The following is a 19,435-nucleotide window of genomic DNA, read 5'->3' as shown; positions in this document are numbered from 1 at the left end:
GTAATGCTGTTAGACAACAGAGTTCTTTTGCTCCCAGTGCCTTTGATTTTGTTAAACTGTGCAATGGGGGGAATAACAATGCTATAGCACTGACTGTCAGCAAACCTGTTCATTCAGTGATTGCAACGGCTATTCTCAAAAGTGACACAAATCGCAATTGGGGATTTTATAAAAACTGAAATCTCCGAATTGTTCCCATAAGCCAAAAAGAAATGCTAGTGCACAAAGGAGAGAAACGTAAAAAACATGGTTAAGATATTTTCTTCTTTCGTTTGATTCAGGATTGACCGCAAAATGTCTGACAGTCAAACTAACTATAAACTGGATGAAGCGCAGGAAATTATGAATGAGCTGAGAACGATCAAAAAGTCAATTACTTTAGGAGAGAAAGAGAAACAGGACCTTATTCAGGTAAGACTTTCTTCCTCCTTACCACACAAAATTAGCAGACTAACAGCCCAGGCTCCTAGACCAATCTCCCAGGGAACAGGAATCCAAATCTAAACATGGCAATTGGAGAACCTTAATTCGGTTTTTTACAAAAATACTGAAAACGTATGGCCAAAAGTGAACCTGACGCAGTTAGATTGTCATTAAAACCAACTGCTTCATTGAAGTTAGAAAATCACACAGCACCAGGTTAGAGTCCAACAGGTTTATTTAGAAGCACTAGCTTTCGGAGCGCTGCTCCTTCATCAGGTGGTCATCAGCAGCGCTCCGAAAGTGCTTCCAAATAAACCTGTTGGACTCTAACCTGGTGCTGTGTGATTTTTAACTTTGTACACCCCACTCCAACACCAGCATCTCCAAATCCTGCTTCATTGAAGTCAGATAAAGTTCTTTCAGTCACTACTGCTCTTGCCTTGTCTGGTCGATGTGCAACATGAACCCCAACTAAAGTGGTTACTTTTAACTGGCCTTTAAAGAGTTTTACCAAGCCAGTCAGTTGTATGAAGCAGGAAGGGTCTGCACCAGCACATTCACAGAACCAATGGGGATGGCAATAAAAGCTGTTTTGAACAGCGCCATCCAATCTGGAGAATAAATGTTTCATTCTAAGGCAAGTTGTTGGAGGGAACCCTGAGGAATAGGATGTACATGTATTTGGAAAGGCAAGGACTGATTCGAGATAGTTAACATGGCTTTGTGCGTGGGAAATCATGTCTCACAAACTTGATTGAGTTTTTTTGAAGAAGTAACAAAGAAGATTGATGAAGGCAGAGCAGTAGATGTGATCTATATGGGCTTCAGTAAGGCGTTCGACAAGGTTCCCCATGGGAGACTGATTAGCAAGGTTAGATCTCATGGAATACAGGGAGAACTAACCATTTGGATACAGAACTGGCTCAAAGGTAGGAGACAGAGGGTGGTGGTGGAGGGTTGTTTTTCAGACTGGAGGCCTGTGACCAGTGGAGTGCTACAAGGATCGGTGCTGGGTCCTCTACTTTTTGTCATTTACATAAATGATTTGGATGTGAGCATAAGAGGTACAGTTAGTAAGTTTGCAGATGACACCAAAATTGGAGGTGTAGTGGACAGCGAAGAAGGTTACCTCAGATTACAACAGGATCCAGACCAGATGGGCCAATGGACTGAGAAGTGGTAGATGGAGTTTAATTCAGATAAATGCGAGATGCTGCATTTTGGGAAAGCAAATCTTAGCAGGACTTATACACTTAATGGTAAGGTCCTAGGGAGTGTTGCTGAACAAAGAGACCTTGGAGTGCAGGTTCATAGCTCCTTGAAAGTGGACCGCAGGTAGATAGGATAGTGAAGAAGGTGTTAGGTATGCTTTCGTTTATTGGTCAGAGTATTGAGTACAGGAGTTGGGAGGTCATGTTGCGGCTGTACAGGACATTGGTTAGGCCACTGTTGGAATATTGCGTGCAATTCTGGTCTCCTTCCTATCGGAAAGATATTGTGAAACTTGAAAGGGTTCAGAAAAGATTTACAAGGATGTTGCCAGGGTTGGATGATCTGAGCTACAGGGAGAGGCTGAACAGGCTGGGGCTGTTTTCCTTGGAGCGTCAGAGGCTGAGGGGTGACCTTATAGAGGTTTACAAAATTATGAGGGGCTAAGATAGGATAAATAGACAAAGTCTTTTCCATGGGATCGGGGAGTCCAGAACTAGAGGGTATATGTTTAGGGTGAGAGGGGAAAGATATAAAAGAGACCTAAGGGACAACTTTTTCATGCAGAGGGTGGTAAATGTATGGAATGAGCTGCCAGAGGAAGTAGTGGAGACTGGTACAATTGCAACATTTTAAGAGGCATTTGGATGGGTATATGAATAGAAGGGTTTGGAGGGATATGGACCGGGTGCTGGCAGGTGGGACTAGATTGGGTTGGGATATCTTGGTCGGGTTGGACCGAAGGGTCTGTTTCCATGCTGTACATCTCTATGAGCATCCTTAATCTCTCATTCATTGGTTTAGTATCTTGAACGAGAAAGTTTTCTCAGAGTAGCAGGACTTTTAAACACCAAGAGATGAGCTATTAGAAATAATTCTTTGCCCACAGCAGACATTGCATTTCTTTTTAAGCGAGAAGTTGAGAATTAGGGTGAGAATGATTTGCATTCTTTGTCAGCGTGACTCTCCTTCCGGCAAAGAATATAATCGCTGGAAATTCCTTCGTTCAAACACTGCATGCCAATTACACGAAACAGGAGCCTATAACTGAACAGAAGTACTTTCTGTGGTATGCTGTCTTAGTGACTTAATTGCTGATCAAAAGAATGTTCATCTCTTCTTTAATTTATCTCCCTTTCCCATGTCGTTTATGGAAAGCTGCTAGGCTCAACGTGCTCCCCTTCGGGGAAGAGAGAACTGTGTGTGCTGTGTTCTTTTTACAACAGTGAAAGATAGTTGGTAACCAATGAGCAGATTGGATAATCTCAGTTCCATTTGTCTTTGTTCCACACCCTGACCATATCATTTATCCCCAGGAACACTTTGGTTTAACCTCTATAATTTCCCTTTTATATTTCCAGCTTCTTTTGGAGGCTTTAAAAATTACTTTCCTTTGAAACTGTTACCCTTGAAAAATGCTGTTTAGTCATCAGGAGATTGACATTCCCATCAGTGGGTCACTTGAAGTGCTAGAACAATCCTCAACTTAGTTCTCCCATTATTGAGAAATCTCCTGTCACTTGCTGGTTGCACATATGTTTCTAAACTTCCCAAACTACAGGTTTGGCCTCAGCTTTATTCCTGACATTGGGTAGAACCTTCCTTGTGCATATTCACTCATGGGGCATTACTGGCTGGCCTTTATCTGACACCTCTCTCTCTCTGTGTCTGTGTGCGTATACCAAACTCTCTACAACTGTTAAAAGTTCGGATAGCAGATTACCATCTGAATGTTGTGTAGCCACTAGATCCATAAGGGCTGCAAATTCTGGAGCTGCTTCTCATCTGGTTGTTGGTTCAGCATCTTGTTACACTGTGTCCTCTACTCGTTCTTCTGTCTCTACTTAGGCTACTACAGTTCAGTCCTGACAGCAGGCAACCATAGGTTATTGATTTCTCCCCTGGGCTCCAGTCAGAATTAGGCTTACTGTCTGAACTTTTTTTTAGATTAGATTACTTACAGTGTTGGAAACAGGCCCTTCGGCCCAACAAGTCCACACCGCCCCGCCGAAGCGAAACGACCCATACCCCAACATTTACCCCTTACCTAACACTATCGGCAATTTAACATGGCCAATTCACCTGACCTGCACATCTTTGGACTGTGGGAGGAAACCGGAGCACCCGGAGGAAACCCACGCGGACACAGGGAGAATGTGCAAACTCCACACAGTCAGTCGCCTGAGTCGGGAATTGAACCCGTGTCTCTGGCGCTGTGAGGCGCCAGAAAGACTTGTGCCGTCTTTCCTGACTTTTCATGTTTTTACTTCCCTCTGCCAATCCATAGGTCTGATACTCTGCTCCTTGTCTTGCATGTTCAGCCAGTGTTTTATTTTGTAAAGGCCTTTCCTGCCCTTCCTACTATAAAGGTTTCCATCCACTCTCAAGCCCTATTCTGGCATATCCTAGGCATTTTGGTAAACAAACAAGGGCAGAACTCATAAAATTAAAAGTAAGGCCTTGGGAGGTGTTGTAGAACAGAGACAGACCTTAGGGGTCAGGTACATAATTCCTTGAAATTTATGTCATAGGTAGACAGGGTGGTGAAGAAGGCATTTGGCATGTTTGCTTTCATTGCTCAGACCTTTAAGTACAGGAGTTGGGGCGTTACATTGAGGTTGTACAGGATGTTGGTGAGGACTCTTCTGGAGCACTGTGTGTAGTTCTGGTGACCCAGTTATTGGAAGGATATTATTAAACTGGAGAGGGTTCAGAAAAGATTTACCAGGATGTTACTGGGAGTGGAGAGTTTGAGTTATAAGGGGAGGCTGGAAAGGTTGGGAGGCTTTCCACTGGAGTGTAGGGGTGACTTTATCGGGGTTTATAAAATCCTAAAGGGCATAGATAAGCTGACTGGCAGGTGTCTTTTCCCTAGGGTGGGGGTTTTCAAGGTTAGGGAGCATATTTTTAAGATGAGAGGAGAAAGATTCAAAAGGAATGTCCGGGGCAAATTTTTTTTACACTGAGCGGTTCATGTATGGAATGAAGTGATGGATGTGGGTACAGTTACAATGTTTAAAAGACGTTTAGATAAATTCATGAATAAGAGAGGTTTGGAGGGATATGGACCAATCACAGGTAAGTAGGGCTAATTTAGTTTGGGATTATGGTTGGCGTGGACTGGATGGACCAATGGGTCTGTTTCCATGCTGCATGGCTATATGGCTCCATGCAGACCAGCCTGTTAGCTGAGCTTTGTGATAAATGGCTTCTCCCAATCTTGACTATCACTTGGTCCACCTTTTAGTGAGCCCATTATTTGCTACAGTTGAAACCTCAAAACTCTCCTGATCTTTTCTGAAACCTCCTAAATGTCACTCTACCTGCATCATGCCTTTCAAATGTTCTGCAAAAATTTGAATGAGTTATAGGTCCCTCCTAAACCTGGGGCATGATCCTAAATATCGTGGCTGTAGCCCCCAGTTATGTCAAACACATTTTCTGCATGTACTGCCCATACTAAAGCAATTGTGAATTTACGGTTCCTAAGTGACTATCTTGCAGAGCATTTTATCAATCATGGAGTGATTTTGTTCAGAATTCCCATTACTGAAAGGACTTTCTTCTGCTGTGTACGTTGTTACAATATTCAGATTCTCATGGACCAAAACCAAACCCCCTCAAAATATTCAAGCAAAGCCTGGACCCTAACTGTCATTTTTATTTAAAGGCAAGAGAAGGGCACTGGATTCCAAATGTGATTCAGTTGGTCCACCATAAGGCTTTAAGCAAAACCCACTTTATTCTTACAACACAGTTAAAATACAAATGAAAAAAATATACTTTGCACAGCTTTAACTCTGTTGAAATTCTTTATTATTTACCTACTAATCATCATCTGTTCCAATGTGGCAGCATCCCATAAACACACCCTTGGCAAAGGCAGATTGAGCAAAACAGATTTTTCTCACATGCTACCTATTCCACAGTGCAGGAGAAAGGAAACCTGAATGGAACAGTCTTGCAGCAGAGAGAGGACCTGAGTTTCTTGCTGCGGGAGAGAGACAGAGAGAGAGAGAGAGAGAGAGAGAGACCTGTGTCTTCAACAGCCAACACCAATCTCAAATAGAGTCATAGAGATGTACAGCATGGAAGCAGACCCTTCGATCCAATTCGTCCATGCCAACCAGATATCCCAACCCAATCTAGTCCCACCTGCCAGCACCCGGTCCATATCCCTCCAAACCCTTCCTATTCATATACCTATCCAAAGCCTCTTGCATATTGCAATTGTACCAGTCTCCACCACTTCCTCTGGCAGCTCATTCCATACACATACCACCCTCTGCGTGAAAAAGTTGCCCCTTTGGTCCCTTTTATATCTTTCCTCTCTCACCCTAAACCTATGCCCTCTACCTCTGGACTCCCCAGCCCCAGGGAAAAGACCTTGCCTATTTATCCTATCCATGCCACTCATAATTTTGTAAACCTCTATAAGGTCACCCCTCAGCCTCCGACGCTCCAGGGAAAACAGCCCCAGCCTGTTCAGCCTCTCCCTATAGCTCAAATCCTCCAATCCTGGCAACATCCTTGTAAATCATTTCTGAACTCTTTCAAGTTTCACAACATCTTTCCAAAAGGAAGGAGACCAGAATTGCATGCAATATTCCAACAGTGGCCTAACCAGTGTCCTGTACAGCCGCAACATGACCTCCCAACTCCTGTACTCAATACTCTGACCAAGAAAGGGAAGCATACCAAACGCCTTCTTCACTTCCTATCTACCTGCGACTCCACTTTCAAGGAGCTATGAACCTGCACTCCAAGGTCTCTTTGTTCAGCAACACTCCCTAGGACCTTACCATTAAGTGGATAAGTCCTGGAAAGATTTGCTTTCCAAAATGCAGCACCTCGCATTTATCTGAATTAAACTCCATCTACCACTTCTCAGCCCATTGGCCCATCTGGACCAGATCCTGTTCTAATGAAAGCAAAACTAAAACCCTGGGTTTGTCTGAGCCTGATTGCACCCACTCATGCTTCTCTTGTCTAAATTTAAAAAAAAACACTCTCCAGGAGACCAAGGTTTTTCACCCACTGTGTCTGAAGCATGCATTCCGCAAGAGGAACCACCCAGAGTAAACCCCTCTTAAAGGCACAGCACCATCATACCACACACTCCTGATCTCCTCATTGGCAAATTCACTTCTGTTATCCCTTAGGAATTTAGCCAGTCTTCTCAGTCTCATGCATATTATCTTTCCATTGCCTCGTCAATAATACCTTTTCCGACTTTACTATAAATTATTATTGACCGATTTAAATCGAGTCGCTCTGCCTACAGACTGTAGGACAAAAGATATTTTGTGTTATCCCATACCTTAACGTCCCTCAGGTCCTTTTCATTAAAGTCCCTCACCAAGGGAAGACTTACTTTGGGTCACAAAGGCATTTTCTGTACTCTCAAATATCACAATCTTCATTAATACCCTTTCTGAGTTTAGTGTATTCCTCATCTAGTGACCCTGCATTCTTAAACAAAACTTTCAACTTGTGAGAAGTTGAAATGCAAACTGTCAATGTAACTTGGAAGTGATTTGTTTCTGTTCCTATAAATTCCTATCCCTGGATGCCATTAATTCTTCCGTAACATTCTGCTTTGAGAAGATCAGCATTGTTAAGGAAATGCAATAGTAATCTGACTATGAAAATTGCAAATCTACAGATCTCCCAAAGATATTACTTTATTATACTTTATATCTAACTTTATTTGGTCTTTTTATTGAAGGCTTACTCATCAATAAAGGCATTTCACTGGATTCTACCCTGTCATTATGATGCGATATTCATCTGCTATCTTAAATGTCCTTACTGATTGTTGATTTGTGATTTCAGACTGTTGGCATGACTGAACCTGAAACAAATAGGTCTGTTACTCTTTGACCTTACTTTGGTCTTCCTTACATTAAAAAAAACACATGACACTTTATACTGTCCAGCCCATGTACTGTCCATTTACAGCCACTATATAGAACTGCACAATTGAGCAAGTCCTTTCCCAGGATGGTCACTACTGGACTGATGCTTCTAGTGGCCAACGTGATTGGTCAGTATTATCCTTCTCCCCTTCATTATCTTCCCTGTCATGTCAACTTAAAAACCCAGTTATTCCTTTTCAGACAATTCCACACACAGTGATACTTTGAGCCACACCTGAAACATCTATTAATTTGTCCTCGGTTATTCCCGGGATTCATCCTCCTTCCATAATTACCCACCTCCTGCTGCCTGTTGTAGCTGTCAAAAGAGTTTCTCGTCGTTTGATCCTTTTTTCACAGTACTGCAGGAGCCCTGTTTAAGAGAGGCCCAGAAATATTGCCACTCTATATCCTCCATGTTGTTTAAACATGAAAGGGTTCAGAAATGATTTACAAGGATGTTGCCAGGGTTGGAGGATTTGAGCTATAGGGAGAGGCTGAACAGGCTGGGGCTGTTTTCCCTGGAGCGTCGGAGGCTGGGGGGTAACCTTGTAGAGGTTTATAAAATCATGAGAAGCATGGATAGGATAAATAGCCAAGGTCTTTTCCCTGGGGTAGAGGAGTCCAAAACTAGAGGACATAGATTTCGAGTGAGAGGGGAAAGATTTAAAAAGGAGTAACCTTTTTACTCAGAGGGTGGTGCACGTGTGGAATGAGCTGCCAGAGGAAGTGGTGGAGGCTGATATAATTACGACATTTAAAAGGCACTTGGATGGGTATATGATTAGGAAGGGTTTGGAGGGATATGGGCCAATTGCTGGCAAATGGAACTAAGTCAGTTTAGGATATCTGGTCGGCATGGATGAGGTGGACTGAAGGGTCTGTTTCCGTGCTGTATGACTGTGACGTTATGCTCATGAGCCCATGTGTAACTTGAAAGTGGCCAAAAATGAATTCTTTCCCTAAAGCTTTGGATAGTTGCTCTCGAAACATGTCACTGTCTTTAACCTAACCCGAGTTGAAGCCAAAACCCTACCCAAGTCTGATACTCTGGCACAATCCAACCAGTTTGAAGGCAGGTACAGATGTAGAAGTTTACAAGTGGAATCGCTGTCGTCTCCCAGCAAAGCCAGTTGCCAGTTAAAATCTGTGATGTAATTTTCAGTGCCTCCGCTTTAGTAAATGTATCATCGAGCTTTGTAGGCATGCAATAGGCATCCTGTTTCACTTCCGTAAAGTTTAAGGGAATGTCTACACCTCCTTCACTAGTTGCTAAGCCGGATAGGCTTGAGCAGGTGAGTGACTAACGCCTGCTCCTATTTCTTGGGTTCTAATGATTATGATTGACTGACGAACAGCGGAGAAAGTGAGCTTCTGTACACATTAGTGAGAGGCACCCCCCGGAGTTATGACGTGACGTTGGAGTATTGATCATTAGAATTAGGAGCCAGGAGGAAACCAATGGCGATATTGTGGATCCTCCATCCTTCAGTACATTTTAAGGTTGGTTTATGTGCTTGATCTTCATCTTCTGCATTATCAAAGGGATGATACAATAAAGTTTCAAAAGAACATTCTGTAATGATGAGAGGTTCCAATAACCTGTTTTCCCCAAATGCTCAAAGAAGTTGCACTTTAATTTTGGTCATATGCTGCTGATGCCCCATTGATACAAAATGGCTGTTCCGATTTCTACCCACCAGCCTTAACCGGCATTGGAAAAGCTTTAGACAGCAAAATGATTGTACTGCGGCTGTAACGTTGCTACTCAGCATGCCTGCGCTGAATTAGAATCTTACTGTATTGTTTGTCTTGCTTTCCAGAGCCTTGCTAAACTAACAGATGAATTCAGGAATAGCTGTTGCATTGAGAACTCCCTGCAGGATCTCCAGATGAATCCAAGCTTGGCCTCTGAGTGTTTATCACAACAGTTCTGTGAAGCAGGGTCACAGACTGACATCATCGGAGAGGTATGTTTTCAAATGCAAAGATCTATTTATTAACCCTGGCTAATTTTCATTGTGACTTCAGACTGCATTTGCAGAATCGGTGACACTCGGTTGCATTGAGAAAGCAAAACGAATAGATCTGGGTTTTTTTTTTCTCTTTGTTTCTGTAACTACAAAAGACTGATGTTGTAAGAAAGCCTTCAGGATGCACAATGTGCCTGAGAAACTGGCCAGGCTGATGGGAGTCCCTGAGCAGTGTTAGAGTGGATTGGAAATGATTCTTGGATCAACAGTTAGGGCAGCAAAAGGATCCTGGCTGTTGGCTGAAAGCAAAAAGTGCTGGAAATCGCAGTGGGGCAGACAGCATCCATAGAGAGAGAGAGCAAGCTAATGTTTCAGGTCTAGATGACTCTTCATCAGAGCTGTAATGAACAGTCATCTAAGAGTCAAAATATTAGCTTGCTCTCTCTCTCTCTCTCTCTCTCTCTCTCTCTCCACGGATGCTGTCTGACCTGCTGTAATCTCCAGCACTCTCTGTTTTCAGTACAGATTCCAGCATCTGCAGTAATTTGCCTGTTAGCTGATGTGTTTAATCCAGTACTGACAATAACAATGGACCAAAATCTTTGTAAATCTGGTGTCACTGACTGTGAAGCAACGTCCACACCTTGATCGGAGCTCCAGTAAGTGACCTTTTGGGCAGCATCTGGTAGAGCAAAAGGGATGTAGTTGAATGGCTAGAAATGTACATACGACTTTGCATGGCTAATGTCAGAATACAAGTTGGGAAGGAGGATTTTGTGCAGTGTATATTAAGATTAAAGTTCCCCGCAATAATTACATGGGTTTTGCTACAATAATCTTTCTGTTTAATGTTCAATCTGGTGGTATAACTATTACTCACTTGTATTTCCCAGGATTTCCTGTTCTTAAAATTCACCCATGCTGTTTCCACTCCCTAATTCTGAGTCAAGATCCTTTTGCACCGCCGTCCTTCTATATCATCCTTTACGATCGGTGCTGCTTTTTCCCATTACACAGGTCTTTTGAAAGATTGTGTATCCTGGGATATTATTTCCCAACACTTTTAAATGGGACCTGAGGGGCAACTTCTTTTTTTTTACACAGAGGGTGGGTGTCTATATGCAGGTGCAGTTGCAACATTTAAACGATACGTGGACAGAGACATGAATAGGAAAGACTTAGAGAGATGTGGGCCAAATGCAGGCAAATGGGACTAGTTTGTTTTGGGAAACCCACTCGGCATGGCCAAGTTGGACTGAAGGGCCTATTTCCGTGCTGTCTGACTGTATAATTCTGATATCATTGCCATTACAGAATAATCTTTTTATCCCTCCCTGTGATCCGCTATCTTGAAACAAGTGTTTTACGTACTTGGCCAAAGAGCATTAATTTTATTTTTAAATTATTATTTGTTGCAAGGAGATAATACGTGTCACGAAAAGTATTTTACTGCTCTATTGCCTTGATTTTTCCCTGAAGATTTGGAATAACCTTTGGAATCTCTGCAATTGTGGCTGTCACTCTGACCACGCTGTCCCTTATCGCTGTCACATTGTCATGTCAATATCCACCCCCCCACCGCCGCCTCTGCCGAATGGCTTCATGCACTTATGGTTTTTGCATAGGTTTGCACAAGCGCCCGGCCATCCTCAAACGAAAGAAACAAGAAACTGAGGGTGCTGGAAATCAGACACAAACTCAGAAACAGCTGGGCCGATTCCTCTCCTCAGCTTTCTCTCCGCAGCACTCGCAAAATTCCGCCAGACCTGCTGAGTTCTTCCAGTGATTTATGACTCCCTGATATCCTTATTCCCTGCAAAGTACTTTACGCCAGTTAATCTATGTCAAGTGTTGAGGCTGCTCCATCACTATGTCCTGGATCCTCAGAGGTCACAGCGAGGATGGGTTTTTGCAGAAGAATGCTGGGAACATTTAAAATGCAAAAGATCATTTAAAACGGGTTGGACAAGAGCACTTGTGTGATCGATCAGACAAAGATAACTGTGTCAGTTTGCGTACCTTTCAAGAGTGAGAGCAGCTTGAGTACCTTTTTGTAGCCCTGTACACTTGCTGTGTAAAACTAGGAGCAGAGGAAGCCAAAAGCAGCCCCTGGATAGGAAAAGTCAAAAGCAACTTGTCAGCAGAAGGGATACAGTGACTTAGTGGACTCGAAACATTAACTCTATTTCTCTCCACAGGTGCTGCCAGACCTGCTGCATTTCTTGCTGTGTCTGTTTCAGGCTAACTTTGCTGGTTGATTCTGAGCAGCTTCATCAATTGTAGCTTGTTCCTACCTCTTAAATGAATGAAAGTCAATTAGCATTCATCAATGATCAAATAGTGATTTGAAAATCCTGTTCATCAAAATTTTACTTGAACCAGAGGCCACTGTATTGCTTCTTTGTGAAGGAAACTCAAGTGTATGACGTATGTGTGTGAGGTGGCAAGGTGGTTAGCACTGCTGCCTCACAGCGTCAGGGATCTGGGTTCGATTCTTCCTTCGGGCAACTCTGTGTGGAGTTTGCACACTCTCCACATGTCTGCATGGGTTTCCTCCAGGTGCTCCCATATTCTCCCACAGTCCAAACATATGCAGGTTAGGTGGATTGACCATGCTAAATTGCCCTGTAGTATCCAGGGATGTGGAACTTAGGTGTGTTAGCTATGGGAAATATAGAGTAGGGGGATGGGTCTGGGTGGGGTGGTCTTTGGTGTGTCAGTTTGGACTCCTTGGGCCAAAAGGCCTGTTTCCACATGGTAGGGACTCTTGTACCTAGAGCACTTGACATTATTGAATCATTCATTTCTCCCATCTGCAGAGGAACGCGGATTATCCGAACGCCTTGGGCGGGGAGTATTTTATTTGGATAATCGAATGTTCAGATAATCAAATGCTGGCTAACGCAGTTTAGCCAAGCATCGGGACCTTGCGATCTTGTTTGGATAATCGAGGTTCCTCTGTACATTCTTAATTTATATACTTCACCTTCCTGTTTCTGAGAATCCGAAAGGGACTACAGTAAAGGGAATTGTTTCACTTCTGGAGTGCAGGAATGGTTAGCCAAGATGTTTCATTCTATGCAACTAGTGTATGACGTTTGGTTGGCTCATGTTGTGATACTGAGCTAGGAAAGGGGGTAAATCCATCTCTTAAAAACAAAGTTCTGGAGAAACTCAGCAGGTCAGAGTTAACTTTTCAAGGCTAATGTGACTTGTTCAGAAGCTTAACTCAAAGTGTTAAAACTGCGTTCTCTCCACAGATGCTGCCAGACACGCTGGGTAACTCCAGCAACATTTGCTTTCATTTCTGATCTCCAGTATCTGCAGTAATTTGCTTTTATTTAAACCATTTCTAAAGACTATTGCTCATCTTGTTTAAACCATGCACTGTCCAGTCTGGCCACTGGGGATTCTGGTTTCTTATACGTACTGCCCAATGTGTATAGGTAGAAGGCACATTTTTGCAAAAGGTTACATGTTAGCTAGCAGCGTTTTATAATACTGGCTTGACCTTATTTCAAAACATTTTGTCCTTTTAGCTAAATATTCTCATTGAGCCAAGTCCCCCTTTTCAATGCAACCTTTTGAGATACATGTGAACTAAGAGTTTAGATTTATTAATATTTGCTCTGAATAAATTTTAATGCTTTTCCTTTTACAGTTTTCATCTGATGGAAGGTCTAAACTAGCAGACAGAGTTCGACTTAGTTGGCAGTATGAGGAAGCTAAGAAGAGGTAATCAACATTCAATGTATTCACAAATAATCCTTGTCTCTTAATTCTTAATGCTCTTTTTTCCCTCCTCCTCCATATACTTTTCCTTTTGGACAGGGATTATAGCGAAGAGCCTGTTGGTTACATGTTATTTACAAAATAATGTACTCAGGGCTGTGAGGTCACATGACAGGTAACACTTGGACAGCTGATCTTGGGTGAAGTCATGCAGGGAATACAGTCTTCCTCCATTTCAGGGAGGAACCAACTGACATTGTCACATCACTTTGCTGGCTACTGTCCTTTAGCTGGGATGTAGTGTGCCGTTGCATAATCTGTTGGCTGTTACTGACCTGTGCTCATGTGGTTAAGTACAGAGGTCAGCAAACATTGGTGAGAGGGCTCTCCTGTACTCCAGAGTGGTTGGTGCTTTCATCAGAGGAAGGAACCTGAATGCTACACGTTGCTTTGAGAAATGACGCCTTGCTTGCTTTTTGGAAATTACATCGAAGGCTACGCCACATGTGCCATGTACAACGCAGGAAAATACTCAGTTCCTCAGCATTCGCTAAAGGTCCTCAGACAGCTTCCAAACCCGTGGCCACTTCCATCGAGAAGGGCAAGATCCGTGGCAACACCATCATCTTCCACTTCCCCTCCGCTCGCCATCCCGACTTGGAAATGTATCGCCGTTCCTTCCCTGAGGCTGGGTCAAAAATGCTGGGATTCCCTTCCTAAGGGCATTGAGGGACCACCTCCAAAACATGGACTGCAGCGGTTCAAGAAGGCAGAAGGCAGCTCTCCCCCACCTTCTCCAGGGGCAACTAGGGACGGGCAGTAAATGCTGGGCCCAGCCGGCGACGCCCGCATCCGACAAGTGAATTAAAAAAAGCAAAGGCGTCCGTTGCTGAGCACAGAGTTTACCAAATAAAAATAAAGTCAAGGAAAAGACCAGAGGAGGTCAAAAAAGCAGGTTGTTTTGCCCCTTTCCCTTCTCCGAGGGAACTGGTTCTGGTGAAAGGGAGTAGTGTTTTCACTGGAAGAGCTATAATGTGAGGGTAAGTGTGTTGACTACGTTGCAGTAGCTATTCTCTTTTATGGTCACATGCTTTGTTTATCATGCATTCCTGCCTTTGGCTGGTTGGGATTACTGGAAAGCCTGTGTGTTTACATGCATTACAGTGTTTTCACTCCAGCTCTCTCGGGCAGACGCCAGTACACAGTGGACTACAGAATGTGCTGTGCTCTATTCTTTTTTTTCTTAAGCAAGAAATATCATTTCTCTCTGTCAACTAAAACATTGCAGCAACAGCACGATAGGTTCCCCGTAGCTATCTTGCAAAGTTCAAGGGAATATTTTAATATGTTAAAAAAAGTACACTGTAATCCATTTTTGACTTTATTTTGAGAGAACTTTTGTTTATGAACTCGAGAAGGTGTCAATGTTTAAAGATGAAGGAGATCTTTCAAGAAGAATGGACCTGAAAAGTACCTCGAGGTGAAGCAGACAGCTGTGTCATGTGTTTGTTGGCAAGGTCAACCTCAGCTTAAAGAAAATGCTGGCCTTTATATCCAGCCCCTGGTAACCTCAGAACATTGCAAAGCACTGCACAATGATTGTTATCATGTAGGAGGTTAATTGCAAAACGAGTACGTTGCAGCTTGAGTAGTAGAATACAACAGTCTTGTGAATTTTTTGCTGTCCAAGATGAAAAGATTTACAAGGATGTTGCCAGGCTTGGAGGGTTTGAGCTAAAGGGAGAGGCTGAATAGGCTGGGGCTGTTTCCCTAGAGCATCGGAGGCTCTGGGTAGTGGATAGGGTGAATAGACAAGGTCTTTTCCCTAGGGTGGGGGAGTCCAGAACTATAGGGCATTGTTTTAAAGGTGAGAGTGGAAAGATTTTAAAAGGGACCCAAGGGGCACCTTTTTCACACAGAGGGTGGTCTGTGTATGGAATGAGCTGCCAGAGGAAGTGGTGGGGGCTGGTACAATCTCTGCATTTAAAAGGCATCTGGATGGGTATAAAATAGGAAAGGTTTAGAGGGAAATGGGTTGTGCTGGCAACTGGGACTATCTGGTGGGCATGGATGGGTTGGACCAAAGGGTCTGTTTCTGTGCTGTACATCTCTATGACTCTATGTCATACAATGGGCACATTTGAGTATCTTGAACAAGAGCAAATTTGCCACATCACCAACTTGTCACTGCATTGTGAATCTTTGATGCCACAAATGTCCAGAAGACAGAACGAGACAAAGTGTTGTGGGAGATTTCCAATAGTACAACAGTGCTTATGCTAAAAATGATTACCCCAGTAGCTGTATGTACTAAGATTGTGAAAAGTATCATTAACACAAGTTCTTCTTCCTTACCATTCATTGTGTGACTGGTGGTGTGATAACTCAGACATAACATAGACTTTGAAGGTCTGTGACATTGATATGGGTGAGGGGAAGGTCTCAGACATTCTTAGCTCAGTACGTTTTGTCCGTTACCTGTATCTTTCACTTACAAATGGGGCTCAAACAGTGGCACCATCTGGATTCTCTTGTGAGATTAATGAGATGCACATGATCCACAAGGTCAGCACTCGTACCAGAGCTACTCTTCATACTCAAAATATTCCCTGCAGGAATAAGGCAACGTTTGGTACTAAATGAAAGGGATTTAATCAGAGGGTGGGCCCGCGGGACGTACGTTTTTGAACCGTGAGTAAATCGTCTCGATTGCCATTTGGCAGAAAGGTGAACATCAGCCAGAATCGTGACAGATTCTGGGCACCCCCTGCTGGCCGGGCACATTTACTGCTTCCGTCGACTCTTCAAAGCGACGAGGGGGAGGTTGGGATTGAGAGAGGAGAAACAAAAGGTCTCTGCTTCAAATGATTTGCTGCCGCTTTGGCAGTGTTCACCACTCCACGGGACCGACCTTGGCTTGGCGAAGCAATGTGAAATCGGGGAGAGTGGGTTTTTACATCTCTCCACAACGCTTCTGTGAACCTGTGCTGAGAAGCCTTGCCACATGAGGCTAGCCCCTCTGGGAATGGTCTCCGGACAGAGACTGAATCCAGGTTGACGTGAGGCCCTGTGATAAGGCTCGTGGGTTTTGCTTTGTAGCTGGTCATCCTGTGAACTCACTGTCACTGCAACACTGCAGCTCTCAGCTGATGCTGCTGCAGGTCTGTACACCTTGCAGAATTCCTTGACTAACCTGGGTCATTGGGGGGGAGGAAGCAGGTTTAAATCACGCTCCCTACAATGGGGTTGCACGGTGGCCCGGTGGTTAGCACTGCTGCCTCACAGCTCCAGGGACCCGGGTTCGATTCCAGCCTCAGGCGACTGTCTGCGTGGAGTTTGCACATTCTCCCCGTGTCTACATGGGTTTCCTCCCACAATCCAGAGATGTGCAGTTCAGGTGAATTGGCCATGCTAAATTGCCCATAGTGTTTAGGGATGTGTAGGTTAGGTGCATTAGTCAGGGGTAAATGTAGAGTAATAGAGGAATGAATCTGGATGGGATACTTTTCGGAGAGTTGGTGTGGACTTGTTGGGCCGAAGGGCCTGTTTCCATACTGTAGGGATTCTATGATTCTATAATGGAGGGGGGATTTAAATCAGGCTGCCTACAATGGTTTGTGGGGTGGGGTGGGGTGGGGTGGGGGGAAGGTAAGGTAGCTCCCGCAATGGGGAGGGGGGTAAAACAGCTCCCCGCAGTGGAAGGGAAAGTGCAAAACAGCTCCCCCTGGTGGAGGGGAGGGTGTAAAGCAGCTCCCCCTGGTGGAGGGGAGGGTGTAAAGCAGCTCCCCCTGGTGGAGGGGAGAGTGTAAAGCAGCTCCTCACTGTATAACAGTGTGGAGGTAATGTCACTGAATCCACACGGCTCACCCAGAGGGAACAGTTCAATTTAAGGACTTCAATATTTCAGAAGCTGCAAGTAACTCGCTCCAGTCGGTTTTATAAAAAAAAAGGCCTGCAAATTGTCTGAACCCAGCTGGATGACAAACACCAAAAGGGAATGTAATCAGCACCTATGCTTATTTTCCCTAACTTTGTTTCCACACTATACATGTTCGATACTATCCTTCACCCTGGATGTGACCTGGTGGGCTGTGTGGGGGAATACCATTGGAGGGACGGACATCACCGCCAGCTTTATCCGGGGCATTGGGAATGAGAAATGGATGGCTCGTCCTGATAATTCTGAGGATAAAGTGAAAAATTACACCACACAAGGTTTATAGTCCAGCAGGTTTATTTGAAAGTACGAACTATCAGAGTGCCTCTCCTTCGCCAGGTGAAGTCAACTTCATCCGCAGTTCCACTTCACCTGAGGATGGGGCAGCGCTCTGAAAGCTTGTGATTTCGAATAAACCTGTTGGATGATAACCTGGTGTAGTGCGACTTGTAACACCCCTATCCAACACCGGCATTGGCACATCAATTTGACCACGTTTGACAAAATGTAAGGTGGAAGCAAATAGTGATGGTGGCATCTTGGCATTGGTTTTAACATTTCCTTTTGAAATCATAACTGCACTCATTGAAGCCATTTTCTGTTGGTGTGCGGGGGAGCTGCAGCATTGTTTCATTCTCATTCTCTCTCTCTCTCTCCGTCTCTCTCCCTCCCTCTGTTTCTGCCCCGGGTCCTGCAGAGTTTCCAGTATCCAGCTGCAGCTAGCTCACTTGGACAATGAGAGCTGGCCAGGCAGGGCTGAGGCAGACTGGGACCGAGTCCAGCTGATCCGGGAGAAGGAGGCCCTGCTGCAGGAGCTGCAGCTGATCAGCCAGCAGAAACGCCTGCCCGAGGAGCTCGCTCGCCTCGAGGTTGAACGCCAGCGACTGGAAGACGACATCCAGCGAGCACAGTCCATCCCCGGTCAGGAGTTCGCCGAAAGGTTGGTGTCCCTTTTTGTAACAACTTCCTCCTTTTCCTAGCCAGGACTAAAACGTCCCGTCCGCATTTACATCACAGAGTCGTCCAGTGCACTAAGTGGCCACTCAACCCACCGTGGCTGTTCTATCCAATTCATCCATCTCCACTTGGTTTCCCCATTAGGCCCTGCTACTACAACACCTTTTTATCACAGGTAACCCTAACCCTATCACAGAGGAATATCCGCAAGCACTTTCCAGGAACACAATCCCACCAGGCCTGACAGAAAAGTCGGGAAGTTATGTTGGTGAGGCCGCACTTGCAGTATTGCGTTCAGATTTGGTCGCCTTGCTAATAGGGAGGGTGTTATGAAACTGGAAAGAGTGCAGAAGGAATTTACAAGGATGTTACCAGGTCTCAGGGGTCCGAGCTACAGGGAGAGGTTGGACAAGCGAGGACTTTTTTCTTCAGAGCGTAGGAGACTGAGGGGAGATCTTCTAGAAGTGTATAAGATCAGGAGAGGCATGGATAGGGTGAATGCACTCCCTCTTTTTCCCAGGGTTGGGGAATCGAGGACTAGAGGATATCAGTTTGAGGTTAGAGGGGAAAGAATAAAAGGGAATCTGAGGGGTACTTTGTTCACACAGAGGGTGGTACACATATGGAGTGAGCTGCCCGCGGAAGTGGTTGAGGCAGGTACATTAACAACATTTAAAAGGCATTTGGACAAAGACATGGATGGGAAAGGGTTAGAAGGATATGGGCCAAGTGCAGGGAAATGGGGTTAATGTGGATGGACATTTTGGTCAGCATGGACTAGTTTGGGCTGAAGGGCCTGTCTCTGAGCTGTAGGACTCTATGACGCTGAAAGTGTGGTTGAAGAGGTAGATCTTAAGGACCGATCTAAAGGAGGAAGAGCGAAATAAATTGTTTAAGGGGAACATATTCATTCAGTTACCTGCCAGCATGGTTTTTGTTGTGATTGGATCAGCGACATGAAGGTGGTAGAGAGGTGTGTGTGTGTGTGTGTGTGTGTGTGTGTGTGTGTGTGTGTGTGTGTGTGTGTGTGTGTGTGTGTGTGTGTGTGTGTGTGTGTGTGTGTGTGTGTGTGTGTGTGTGTGTGTGTGTGTGTGTGTGTGTCTGTGTGTGTGTGTGTCTGTGTGTGTGTGTGTCTGTGTGTGTGTGTGTGTGTGTGTCTGTGTGTGTGTTGGTGAGGGGGCACCAGTTAGCAAGAGATTGTGGTACATCTGGCCCACCCCATTACAACCTGCCGAGTCTACCCGCAACCATTGCCATTGAACTTTGTCAGGAATCCAACACATGCT

At 44.5% G+C, this 19,435-nt stretch overlaps 1 protein-coding gene across 1 annotated transcript in view; it reads left to right on the top strand.

The window, feature by feature from the left end:
* wwc3 (WWC family member 3) overlaps positions 1-19,435 on the top strand; it is a 187,234-nt gene that overhangs the window by 129,085 nt on the left and 38,714 nt on the right. Inside the window, exons 6-9 of the mRNA XM_043700448.2 lie at positions 282-411; positions 9,374-9,520; positions 13,185-13,258; positions 17,890-18,132. Coding sequence (XP_043556383.2) covers positions 282-411; positions 9,374-9,520; positions 13,185-13,258; positions 17,890-18,132 — 594 coding nt within the window. The remainder of the gene's footprint in view (positions 1-281; positions 412-9,373; positions 9,521-13,184; positions 13,259-17,889; positions 18,133-19,435) is intronic.

The sequence above is a fragment of the Chiloscyllium plagiosum genome, unplaced genomic scaffold, assembly GCF_037043375.1.
Source record: "Chiloscyllium plagiosum isolate Xiang-an unplaced genomic scaffold, Cpla_swu_hap1 HiC_scaffold_12, whole genome shotgun sequence".
In the NCBI taxonomy this organism is placed as follows: domain Eukaryota; kingdom Metazoa; phylum Chordata; class Chondrichthyes; order Orectolobiformes; family Hemiscylliidae; genus Chiloscyllium; species Chiloscyllium plagiosum.
The sequence above is the reverse complement of the archived record's forward strand: the minus strand, read 5'-3'. Positions and strand labels throughout refer to the sequence as shown.